Source organism: Centruroides sculpturatus, unplaced genomic scaffold, assembly GCF_000671375.1.
Source record: "Centruroides sculpturatus isolate CEXI.00-Female unplaced genomic scaffold, Cexi_2.0 scaffold710, whole genome shotgun sequence".
NCBI lineage: Eukaryota > Metazoa > Arthropoda > Arachnida > Scorpiones > Buthidae > Centruroides > Centruroides sculpturatus.
The window spans coordinates 271,189-284,967 of NW_019385086.1; the positions used below are offsets into that span (position 1 = coordinate 271,189).

The window sequence follows — 13,779 nt, forward strand, 5'->3', positions numbered from 1 at the left end:
TTTTTTTTTGTTTTTATATTTTTCAATATATTTATTTTGTTTGTAAAAAATAAAAAAATAATTTTTAACGATACAATAGCTACGATTATTATTTTAAAAAGTTTACATTAGGCTTAACATCGACGAGAATTCAACGCGAAGCGACACGCAACGGAGAAAAATTTCAACACGGGGTAGGTTATATTTTTTCGCACATAATCGGTTATCCGAAAAATAAGTTATCCGAATAACCCCATTCCCCAATTGATTCGGATAAACGACGCTCTACTGTATTTAATTGCTTTCTTCTGAGGCAACTAACACTTTGAAAAAGGTCAATTTCTTTCAAAACTGGCTGAAACAATCAAGTAGATCACACGCGGGGTCATAACCTGTCTAACACGGATCACTTTTCAAATATTAATAGTAGACGAGTACTAAGTAATAGTCATTGACTGTCTTTCCGGAAGAGAGGAGGTCAACCATTACTTTTGGTCGAATTACTTCACCCGTTCCGCAACAGTCCCTTCTTTCTATCGGATCAAGAGGTATGGATGGTAGCATTAGAATAGGAAAATTACGTAACGTGAGGTTGACAGCCTGCACAAAATATGATTTAAGCGGTTTTCCAGGGTTCGAGTTTAAATATTCGATCTATCACCATTTCAATTCGGGTGTGAGTGAAAGAGGTTGTTAGTTCTAACATTAGAAAAAAATACGATACGTTAAATTTTTTAAGAGATGACATTTTCAATCTGTGTCTACTTGACCATTGAATATGTGCCATTTTGTACCATCCGAGTATCGAGATAAACATGACATTAGTAGCCTAAAATAACTAAACTCTTTATATCATTTTCGTTTTCATGTATGTTTTATTATAGTATTTGGTTTACACAACTACAAAGGTTATTTTACGTAAGGGTTTATTACAGAGTGACCAATTTAACACATTTTAAAAAATTCTTTATTTCTCTAATGTACACGATTAGAAATATTTTAAAAATGTGTTAGAGTGGGCACTCGGTGTTATAAACCCTTACGTAAGATAATATTTGTAATTATATAAATCAAATATTATAATATAATATAATAGATGGATTGGAAGTACAAAATAGTCTAATAATCTTAATGTTTGTACTCATTTTTGTCCCGGGAAACATCGGGCTTTCCTGCTAGTACGGTACGTTTATATGTCAACGAAAAGTACTGGAATTCTGCCAGTGTAATTGTCAGCCAGAAAAGTAACTGTGTGTGGCGACATCTGTTACCAGATTTTGGTAATTAAAAACATTTTTACGTTATTAATTATTACAACATAGCAAGAATCTTAATTTTTAGAGTATAAATGAGTTTAAGAATTTTAAATGCCAAAACGAGTAAAATTTTCATTAAATCCGTAATCGTATTAAATTTCGTTTCTTTATTTTAACCCCATTCAGAGAGAATAAACGAAATATGCCCCAACACACACACACTTACTAAAGGATTAGAAAGCCACCACCAATAGGTATAACCTTGGAAAAGGAAAGATGAAGAGTTATAATAGAAGTGAGAGGAGCGAGGAGAAGAGAAAGGTAGATAGAAAAGAGTGAAATATTACATCTGAGAGCACCTGCCGAATGCCATTAAACACAAAAACGTATAAATAGCCAAAATACAATGGTATACAGTATAACTGTCTCTGTTTTGAGGCAGTAGAAGCCTCAATACGGCTGACTTGCCTTGGAGCTCAACAAACAAATACGCGCGAATATACAACCTCTTAGGGGAAAAGATAGACAAATCACCCATGCCTTTGGAGGAAAGAAAGGAAAGCAACCGTTTGTACAAAAACAGTCCAAAACCGGACGAAATGGCCCGTAACCTTGCCATAGGGCCTGCACGCAAACAAATGCGTATGTACTGTACAGTGCATCCCCTATCAAGGGGGAGAGAACCTCCATGACCTCGGAGGGTACAAAAAACGCGAGCGACAAATTCTCCCGTGGGGACCGGGGACAATGACATTGTTCCTTCAGGTCCGGTACACACACACACACACAGACAGATGGAATTTTGCAAGGCTTTCTTTTAAACTTTTCAGTTCCTCGGTTATCAAAACGTCGAAAAATGAAAAAAAGACAAATAAAAGTGTGACCGATCGCAACAATTTCCTTGTGTTATACTTCAATTTCTCAACCTTTTTAAGCCCAAAGATCAGAAATATTTGTGAAATAATTATACGGACCAAAAAGCTATTTAGATCTAATTTATTAAAGTAATATGGATTTTATTTTTCCGTTTATAACTTTATAAATCTAGTTTTACTTCATAGTCGTGTAAAAATTCATCGCGTAAATACAGGAATTGGTATAGCCCCAGTGAGCCCGAGAGCAGCAATTATTTAGCTGTTTAATCGAAGAAATTAAAACCGGCCATCTGAATCGCGAGTCGGTGCTTACTTTAATTTGCATTCTTATAATGTTTTACGCACACAAAGAAGCCTCAGATGTACAATCCTGTCAATGCGGTCAGTGGGTGTTACCATACACGAGATAGGAGTGAATAAGAAAACGTTAGTGAAAATGGTAAAACAGTGTCCTTATATTGAAATTTTACAAATGCCAGTATAAACAAGTATACGTTAAATTGTAGCTCATTGTGAACATCACTGATGGCCCGAGTCGATTAACAAACAAAACTACCGCGTAATGTTTAACTAAATATTTATTCAGTTTATAAATAGTAATTAGAACTCGAAGCATATATATATATTCTAGAAATATAATTTAACGTCACATATTTATTGAATTTTGGTCATTAATATTTTTATATTATTCTAACTTTTTCTGTTTGCGCTAGTTTTCTCCTTCATATAAAATTGTTTATCAGTTCGCTCGATTCGTAATTCATTTTTTTAAATTAGTAATAAATCACCACGTTTTACACTTTTAATTATTTAATTAAAGTATTAATTAAAAACTGATTTTATTAATTACATAGCACAATATTTCAAAAATTCCAAATCGATTCATTAATTGTTTAATTATATGCTCCTAAACATATCAGTTATCTTATAAACTATATCAAAACAAATTATATAAGCTATATACCGAGTTTTATCATACAGATTTTTTTTCTTCATATGACGTATCTTATCTATAATTAATATAAACTTTGTTCTGCGATAAAACGTGTGTAAATCTGTTGGTTCCAGTCATAATTTTAAATTACTACCAATGCATAATACTCAGAATACGTTGACTGCTTGAATTTCACGTTCGTAAGTGTTAACATTTTTCTGTTTAATCTGCAGTTGTTTATTGATTTGTTTAAATTATCAGCTCTTTTAACGTCAAATACAGTCAATGTTCTCCTTTTATAGTTTAACAGCGATAACCATAGAGAATTTAAACAGTTGTAGTTACATAAATCAAATAATATAAGAAATATTAAAACAAAAATTATATAAAGAGTTTGGTTATTTCAGCCTAACATTGTGGCGTTAAAATCGAAATAAAATGAAACATTATTATTTTAGTATATAGATAGTTGATAGATCCAGGCCGCACAGAAAGGCATAGCGTGCGAAGAAAGGGAAAGAAAGAGGTAAGGGGGTTGAAAACGGGTAGGAGAAGACGGGAAAGAGAAAGAGGAAGGATGAAGATTACATGTGCGCCGTTGCTGGGCCTCAATTGCTGAACGTAAAGGCAATAGATATAAAGGGGCCCAATAAGAGTCGTCATCTGGAAACCCATGATAGAGGAGAAGGAGATGTCAGTAAGCACAAAATTGGTGAAAAAGTGTACATGAGATTGCACGACAAAATATATACAAAAGATAACGAACCACACAGTGTGGTTATACACAGCGTAGTTTTACACAGCTAAACGACAAAAGGAAGGGAGGCCTGTAGGGCCCCTACCAGCGACAAAATATCACAGCTAAGATAGTCCGTATTGGTAGAGTCCACATAATGATGAGTCGATCTGCTGGAGATGAGCCTTGTCACAAAGTTTTCAAAGACTTTGTAATAGAGATTATGACTGATGAGGACGCTCGGGTTCCAAGCCAAGTGTCGTTGTTTTTTAGGATGGTGGATATAAGTTCCATCCTTTCTTCCTCAGTGCCCTCGCAATGGTAGAGGAGATGCTCAGGGGTCTCATCCTCCAGTGGGCAGCTGCTACATTTTCCGTCACATTTCTTTAAAAATCTTGCAAGGTAGTAGTTGAAGTTTCCGTGCCCGGTCATGAATTGTGTCATGTAGAAGTTAGGGTTGAAGTGTGTAGAATTCGGTCTGTCCACCCTGGGAATGAGCTTGTCCACCTACCTGAGTCAGAAGTGTCCCACTAACTTTGCCATTTGCTGTTGACATAAACCTTCAGGGCACTGGAAACCCATGACACAGGGATAGAGGAGAAGGAGATGTCAGTAAGCCTCGAAGGGGCTACCTTAGCAAGCTGGTCTGCCCGTTTATTCCCAGGACAACCGGAGTGGCTCTTCACCCAACAGAAGTTAATATCCTTTGAACGTTGCAGCTTTTGAAGAAGCCCAAGAATGTCATTAATAATTGGGAGAAGAGTGTTCTTGTTTTTAATCTGGTGAAGGGTCACCCGGCTATTTATTGTATGATGGCATCTATCATGAGATATTTTAATAAATTATTTATTTATTTATAATTGTTATAAAATGAAGAAACACTTTGCAATTTTATGAAAAAATCAAATTTAATGAAAGAAGTTTGATAGCAACTTGACGCTTTATCTCCAAAAATTTTTATAAAATATAAAATAAATTATAATTAGATCTATTATTATGTTGTTTGACTACTTTAGGCATAACCTTGCGTAACGTGAAATTTCATTTATATGTACAAAGGTAAAATTTCAAAAAAAACAAGAATAATAATAAATGTCCCATTGTTTAAAGCTAAAAATAAATCAGTGTATGATCAGTACTATTTTATTAATAAGCTCTATCCCGTAGAGAAACGTTTCGATTCTATAGTGGCTTCCATTTCATTTAGAAAATTTGCTGCTTAATGGAAACAACTTAAAATTTCCAGCATAAGTGAATACAAGGTAAGTAATTATAAATTTTTCCTTATTATTTTTTAGTCTTTCCTTTCTGGCGGTTGCTCATCGAGTGAATAAAACCTCTGAGCATTGGTAGTTAGGATCGGGTTTGCGTTAAAAAAAATTGAGAGTGTCGCTTATATTTATCGTTTTTTACGTGTCTAACAATTAAGAAATTACAGTAGATTCCCCTATAACACTGTAGATTTTTCCATTTTATATGAATTCCATGTTGTACGAGTCACTTAGATTTTACAAATACGTGTGCCGGGCTGTGAACGGCTCACGTATTTATAAAATCTATGTTACTCGTACAACATGGAATTCATATAACACGGAATTATCAACAGTGTTATAGGGGGTCTACTGTAATTGTTACTCTGATAATAAAATTTAAAGTTATAATAGGTAGCAATAGAAGTGTTTTTTAAAATATATTTTTTAAATTAATTTTACTTAAAAATAATAGAAATTTATTCAATCGTTCAAGCTATCGCATGAAGAGAAAAATTTTATATTTCAAGGTAACATCTGAGCTTTATGAATAGAATCAAATAAATATTAAATATACATATACACTTTATTTTTATATAAGAAACTTGTCTATAAACACACAAATGAAATTTATCAAATTCAAAAACAAATTTAATATTTTTCTATTAATTTGGAATATTTTACAAAGCACTCTCCTGTACTTAGGTAAAATGTACGGGTTTATTTTATTAGCTATTAATAGTACTGTATTTATAGAATAACTTACGCAATATTATCATGTAGACGAATATAATAGACAATTGTATTATCGAAAATTTTCGTAGGCATTTAAAAACTAATATAAAATGAACAAATTGGAGTATTTGGAATGTACAGTACACCAAATGTCTTGTCTTTGAGGGGAATTTTTTGTGGCATAAGAAATCAAATTTTGTTTTAAATTTTCAGCGGTACACCTGCTTTATTATCATCACACAATCAGACCGGTATGGGGAAAAATCAAAATGGTATAGCATTTATTCATTTCCATTCGTGAACATTCTACAACAGCAGTTGTTCAATGTGCCCTCTACCACATCCATTTAGCAAGCCAGTTATAAAATCAATCACAAATTCATGTAATATACTAGGGTCTATGTCAGTGACGTTACTGCGAATAGCATCTTATAAATGAGTGAAGAAATCTGGGCTCCTAGTATACAGTACACTCGAGACTTTAGGTAGTTCTCTCTCTAGTGATGAAAATTTTAACTAAAAACGTTTCTTATGCCATAAACAATTTTTTTCTATGACTAGTCTCTTGGTAAAAGCACCACTGTAATACTCCAATCTGATGATTTTAAGTGATCTTTTTAATGTCTACCAACTTTTGGGACATCCTGTGCTTGCCATTACACCTGTACGTTAATGTCAATTGATTTTTTAATACCATAAAAGCTATAAAAAAATAATGATAAAAGCCATAAAAAGCCATAAAAAAATATGATTTGTTTATGAGGAAATAGATTAGTATCTATTTCCTCATAGACAAATCATATTTTTTCTTTTACCTTGTCAAAATTCAATGTCGGTAAAAGCTAAACAATAGTTTTGTCAGGATGTAAATAAAATCTTGAAAACTATCCTTACATTCACTTTCTAATTGTAGTCAAGATAAAATAATAAAATCGTTAACTTATAAATATAATAACGTAAAAATTACGTTAAAGTATACGTAATTACGTAATTTACGTTACTAATGCTTAAATAACTAGATGATGATTAGTTTTTAGTAGTTATTATATAAATATTTCATACGTCAAATTTAAACATTCTTTAATTTAATTAGTCACAAAAGTAATAATAGTTTTTGTATATATTTAGGTTAATTGTAGCCAATTTCCTTTTTCCTAATTGATTATTGAAATTCTTCAGAATCGTCCTCGAATGTCAAGTCTTCAAATAACCAATCAATCTTGTAGAAATTTGAACTGAAATATTACTAATGTATATATAAATACAGAAAAGCGATAAAAATTGAGAGTAACTGTTCAGACCAACATCATTGAACATGCAGTGTGACAAAGATAAATTTTATGCAATTAATCGCTATTTATCTTCAAGTTTCCGTCACCTTGGACGGCTGATTGGACGTCATCCATTGTATTTTGTAATAATACCATTTGTATTCACTGCTCTAGCCGCTTTGGGTTTATTTAAGTTACAAGTTGTTAAAGATACGGAATATTTAGTTGTTCCGTCAACAGGAAAAACTTTGAAAGTCAGAACAGAAATTGAGAAGTTATTTCCGGAAAATAATACAGATATTGATTTTTCACGAATGATAGGATATTACGGAGCGAATATGATTATAGCGACGTGTAAAGATGGAGGAACAATGATGCGTGAATATATATTTGATGAATTACAAATGCTAAACGAAAAGATTCTCGACATAAAAATACAATGGAAAAGACAAAATATAACGTATTCCGATATTTGTATGAGATCGGAAGGAGAGTGTTATGGAAATAATATATTGTCTTTAAATAGGAAATTTGAAGATGTCGGAAGAAAAAAGCTGAAAATTAAGTAAGTATTATTGCTATATTTTTCTATTTTTTGTTATGTTACTGTTTTAATATTCCAGTTTCATAATTTATTTATGCAAATATATATGAATTAATACTAGAGGGCTCCCCCGATTGCAATCGTTATTTATTAAATAAATTATTTTATTCGTCACTCGTCTAGAAAGTAAGTTCCGATTGCATGTCCCCATTTTATAGAGGCTTGTTGTAGGATATGGTCTGTTATAGGAAAAATCAAGCAGACTCTAATTGACATATTTAGAGTTTTCATTAATAATAACTAACATTTCAAAAACGTTCCAATGACACTTAACATTAATCAGGTGCTATGATGGAGCTGTCGAAAATTAAAATGTTACAGATCATCACGGGCACGTTAGCCTCTGGCTAAAAGAACAATTGCCCATGGTCGCCTGCTGATGGGGGCCTTATGTAATTGATATTAATTAATCCTTATAAACCAATCTTTTATAAGAAAATATTTCACGCAGAAAAATTCTTACAAAGAAAAATGTCTGAAGTCAACACTATACTTTTCCTGAAGCCCCTTAATTTGAAATTCACCATGAAGCTATATCAAGCCACTTTCATATATAGAATTTGGTTCAGTAAATCTCGGCTCAGATACTTGGAAATATAAAGCTGTGCTATGCTCATGACAGGAAAGCTGCCAGCTAAAATGAAGGTTCATTGCAACACTCATTTTTGAAAATAAGTTACATATTTAATAATAACGGATACACAGTACCCGTTAATATCTCTTTTTCTTTGACTGGTAATGACGATACGTAGACACCATATTTTATGTAACCCTACGATAAGAAATCTCAGTGAGTCAAATCGGGAGATCTGGAAAACCATGCCATCAGTGCGTTATTCTCCTTTGCAACGTTCCTCATCCATCTCGGGGGGATTTAGTTGAAGTACGCTGTTATTAGATGGTAGGGCAAAAAAGAAATGCAGAAGGATCCCATCTGTTGGTAATTTACGTTTCGTCATTGCTAAAGAACTTGCAAATAATCAAGACCATGTACAATTATTGTACTGTACTGTACATGGTCTTGTTACTTTGCGAGTTCTCCAGCGATGACGCGATATTATAATATCAATAAAAGAACATATTTTTCACCAGGATACATCTACATGCATAGATTAACAGATTCAACATCCCTATTTCTTTTTAAACCAGGTATCCGATGGAGATAAATTCATCGCACATTAATATAGACGCTATCAATTTAGGAGGGATTTCAACCGACGAAAACAGTTTTATAACAGATTTTCAAGCAGTTCGTTTATTCTATTTCGTCGATTACTATAATTCCAACAAACAGGAAATTGCTGTTAAATGGGAAGAAGAATTTCTAAAAACACTTGCTGAAAATTCCTTCAATTACATACGCGTATCAAAAATGAGTGGAATTAGTATCGATAATGAAATTAATAATATATTCGTAAATATTGTATGGCATATGATTATTAGTGGAATATGTATGGCAATATTTGCAAGTGTAACTTGTCTGACGAAGGATTGGGTGACGAGTAAACCACTAATTGGTGTTTCCGGATGTATCTCATCTTTCTTTGCTGTGGTAACTGCTTTTGGTGTTTTACTGCTGTGCGGCATCAAATATGCCGAAGGAAATATAATTGTTCCGTTTATAGTTGTAGGTTGGTATATAAAATACATTTTAAATAAATATGTTATTCAATATAAACTCACAATTGGTTGAATGTATTCTACAGGTATCGGACTGGATGACTCATTTGTTCTGTTAGCTGCTTGGAGAAAAACCAATCCTAAAGATTCAGTTGAAAAAAGGATGAGTATAACTGCTTTTGGTGTTTTACTGCTGTGCGGCATCAAATATGCCGAAGGAAATATAATTGTTCCGTTTATAGTTGTAGGTTGGTATATAAAATACATTTTAAATAAATATGTTATTCAATATAAACTCACAATTGGTTGAATGTATTCTACAGGTATCGGACTGGATGACTCATTTGTTCTGTTAGCTGCATGGAGAAAAACCAACCCCAAAGATTCTGTTGAAAAAAGAATGAGTGAAACGTATTCCGAGGCTACCGTATCGATTACCATAACATCTTTGACGAACGTTGCGTGTTCGTTAATTGCATTAACTACTCCGTTCAGAATTCTGCATATAGTTGGAATTTACATGGCTTTGAGTATTTTCATAGATTACATCTATCAGGTTACATTCTTCGGCGGACTTCTTGCACTGGATGGTTATAGAGAAGCCAAGAACTTGCACGCAAGACTCTTCGTTCCTGTTAAACTGGATGAACGACCATCAGGTAACATAATAAAGTTAATTGTTAAATAGCCAGTTTCGTATAAACAATGGTGTTTATTGTTATAACGTTTACTAAAATTATTGTGAATCACTTTCAAAACTTTTAGAACTTCGAAATTAGTTGATGTATTTGAATTAAGATAAACCAATTCTTTTTGTTATAAAAATACTAAAAAATAAAAAAATAGTGTTTAATCAAAGAAACAACTACAGTTTGTAACTAATTGAAATAATGAAATCTTTATTCAAAGACATATTTTAAGGGCAAAAATTCAATTTATTTATCAACTTAGTGTCTTTTTGTTATTCAGTTAGGTTACTAATATTGCACAAAGCAGCCGCGACTACAAGAAATTTGTCGTTTGTATGAAAATCATACTTTCAGTAATGATATTTGTAATCTTGTTTGAAGTATTTTGTATCCCTTTATTCTACCAATGTCTTTTTCTACACTTATTTGCTTTCTTAACAATAGTCTTAATCCCTCAACGGTATCTCTCGATAATTACTTCTTTTAGTAAAAGCTGGAATATGCAGCCTGGCTTTGTATCAGTTATTTTCAATGTGAAATCCTTTGTCTGCCAGTATTAATATCTCTTCAGAAACAAAAGGAGAGAAAAGGAGCACTGAAACATACGAGCTTAACGTAAAAGCGAGAGCGAGAGTCGACATTGACGTACAGTACAACACATTGCTTTTACGCACGAGCGCATTTTTTACTGTTTACGCAGTTCGAACTTCAAAGCGGATTTTTTCCAATTCAGCTTTCGAACTGTGAATAAAACACATATTATTTTATTTTTAAAATTTTCTGAGAATATTCTTAGTAAATACAGAAAAAACCTTATTACAAGCTTCTTCTATAATAAAAAGAATTAATATTAAGAGTGCCTTTATATTTTTGACTACCTTTAGAAAAATAATTAGCCATTACACTAATGAATATGAAATTATAAAATATATTTAAAGTAGCAGATAAGTCCGGCGTTGCTCGGGAAAAAAAATATCAACAAAGATTAAGTTTATTAGATTATTTCGTACTTCGAACCCTTCTTCTATATTATATTATAGTATTTGATTTATAATTACAAATGTTATCTTACGGAAGAGTTTCGTAAGAGTAAGTGTACCGCAAGTCGCGTTACTTCAATAAAAAAGATAATTTTCTCTGAATGAAATTAGATATAACCTATAGCCGTAACGACTCTATTGCTGACAGGAAAAGTATGATGTTCAGGGATAAAACACTACACTCCATACAAGCAAGTGCTAAGTGTATCTGTCTCAGATATTAAGTGAATATAATGTATATTTTTTTATAATAATCAATATTTTAAAGTAAGATGTACGTTAAGATCTAAGTTAGAAGGATTTGAACGTAACTACCGTGTTTCGTAGCAATTGGTTGAACGGAATAGAAGTATATAGCGAACAAACAAACAAAAAACCAAACATTCTCATTTATATATATAGATAATAATCATATTTTTAAAGTTAATAAAACTAAATGAAAACTTTTATCTTATTTTTATATTTTTCTAATAGGTAATCTGGGATTTATAAAGTACGGCTGTTATTCAAGCAAAGATATTGAAGACAACACAACAATTACTTGTTACAAAAACCATCTAGGAAAGATACTAACGGTTCCAATTGTAAAAGCAGTTATTATTATTCTTTTTCTCTTGTATCTGGCCGGAGGAATCTATTTTACGAAATATATACAGCCTTCTACAGGTATCACTAGGTCATTTAAAGACAATTCTTATATGATAAACTTCCTCCGTGATGACTCTACATTCTATTCGCAATATCGCGATAGAATCCAAATAATTGTTACCTCGACACTGGATTACTCCGATCCAAACATTCAGAATAATCTAGAGAAATTAACGACAGAACTGGAGAATTCTCCTCATATGGCCGGAAGTAATTTCACGGATTCGTGGCTGAGACTATATTTGAAATTCATTAAAGATTCACAGCTTTGGATTTCTCTCAGAGGATACAATTTGAGTCGGCCCGAAGACTTCACCGATGCTTTATGCAGAGTATTTCTTGAATTCAAATGGGCCAAACGCTTCAACAAGGACATTGTATTCAGTGAAGATGGCACTAAAATGTTAGCTTCCAGATTTTTTATTCAAGCAAAACTGGTTGATAATTCGCTGAAAGAAAATGAAATTTTTATCAATCTCTGGAATATAATAGATAAATATAATCTTCTGGTATATTGCTACAATTATCGATATATTTTCTATGATTGTATATTTGAGGAAGTTCCTACAACAACTCAATCAATAGCCGTTAGTTCTAGCGTGGTAATTTTAATATTTATTATTTTCATACCGAATTTCTTTTGTGCATTTTGTATTGCGCTCACAATAGTTTGTATCGAAGTAATAACTATAGGATATATGTCTGTATGGGATGTTACATTCCATCCAATAGTGACAATTTTTTTAATAGTGATTACCGGATTTTGTACGGATTATGCAGCTCATATATCGTACGCGTATGCGAAGAGTAAAGGAAAGAATCCGAATGAAAAACTACAAGATTGCTTGGATACTGTTGGTCACGCGATTGTGCAAGGTTGTCTTTCATCACTTTTGGGCGTTGCTCCATTAATATTTGCTCCGTATGAATTTTTCAAAGATATGTTTAAAATATTTATCATATTCATTGTTTCTTCCATAATTCAAGGGTTGTGTATTCTTCCAGTTATGCTGTCATTGTGGGACAGTTTCCTCTTATTATTATGTAAAAGTGATGAGAGGCAGCGTTCTAACAAAAAGTTTTCAGCTCTTCCGAATACGAATGAAGAATTGTTAAAATAAAAAATAATTATTTAGTTGTACATAAAAAGTGCTTGAGGAATGAAATAATTATCATAAATTTCCTCAATCACTTATTTCAATATTTATATAATAAAATTATATCGGCTTCATTATAATGAATTGTTTGAACAGAAGCAAACTTCTTACAGAAAAATGAAATGATACATTTGAATGCAGATTTCATTTAGATCATTTGGAAATTTCAAAACATCAAGAAGTAGATTATTCTAAGCACAGAAAAGTTTGAAAATGTGACCAACGAATCTCAGAATGCCATGTTGTCCGTGCACATAATTCAGGTTTCGTCTATGTATTTTTAAAAATGTTTATTAATTTTTTCTGATTATTTTTGTAACAATTTTTGTATTTTAATACAGTTTATTGTTTAATAAAATTTTAAATAATATTTACACTTATTTAAAGAATATGTAAGTACTGCTCTGATAATTGTATAAACAGATTTATCAAAGGCTTTCTGTATCTTGCAGTTTTGAATGAAAATCACTTACAATCCGCTCCGACCTTTCTCATTAATCTGCTCTTGTTTATTCTCATTTATGTTAAGTGAATCTAAGGAGTCTATTCCCAATGCGTTAGGTGTAGAAATTCGTCTCAATTTTTTTGTCAATTAAGTGTTTATTTTCTCCTACTCCATCCTATCGTGAAGAAGATGCATTTCCTGTTTGTTTTCAACAACAAATTAGCTTATTTTTTATTCTTACGATTTATTTATTCTTATTAAGCTTAACAATATGACAAAACCAATGAATAATTTTTCCATTAATACCGATACATAAAGTGGTAATCGATGACAACAAATGGTTTTAGGATTTGTTTGATTTGAGTGATCTTGTTTGACTAAAAAGAAAAAATAAATAGGATGCAAAGATAAATTTGATCAAAAAATTTAAAACAGAGAAAGCAAATACCCATTTTGGTTACTTTAAATGAAATATTTAAGATTGTATGCAATACATGTTGATGTACAGTACACAGAAATATGGGCGATATATTATGTTGA

General features: G+C 32.0%; 1 protein-coding gene across 1 annotated transcript; it reads left to right on the forward strand.

Annotated features, from left to right (window-relative positions):
• Window positions 1-7,080: 7,080 nt before the first annotated feature.
• On the forward strand, window positions 7,081-12,758 carry LOC111634479 (patched domain-containing protein 3-like). The gene is made up of 4 exons (XM_023379252.1): window positions 7,081-7,601; window positions 8,790-9,271; window positions 9,584-9,919; window positions 11,464-12,758. The coding sequence occupies exons 1-4, from the start codon at window positions 7,081-7,083 to the stop codon at window positions 12,756-12,758; spliced, it is 2,634 nt and encodes an 877-aa protein (XP_023235020.1).
• Window positions 12,759-13,779: the final 1,021 nt, after the last annotated feature.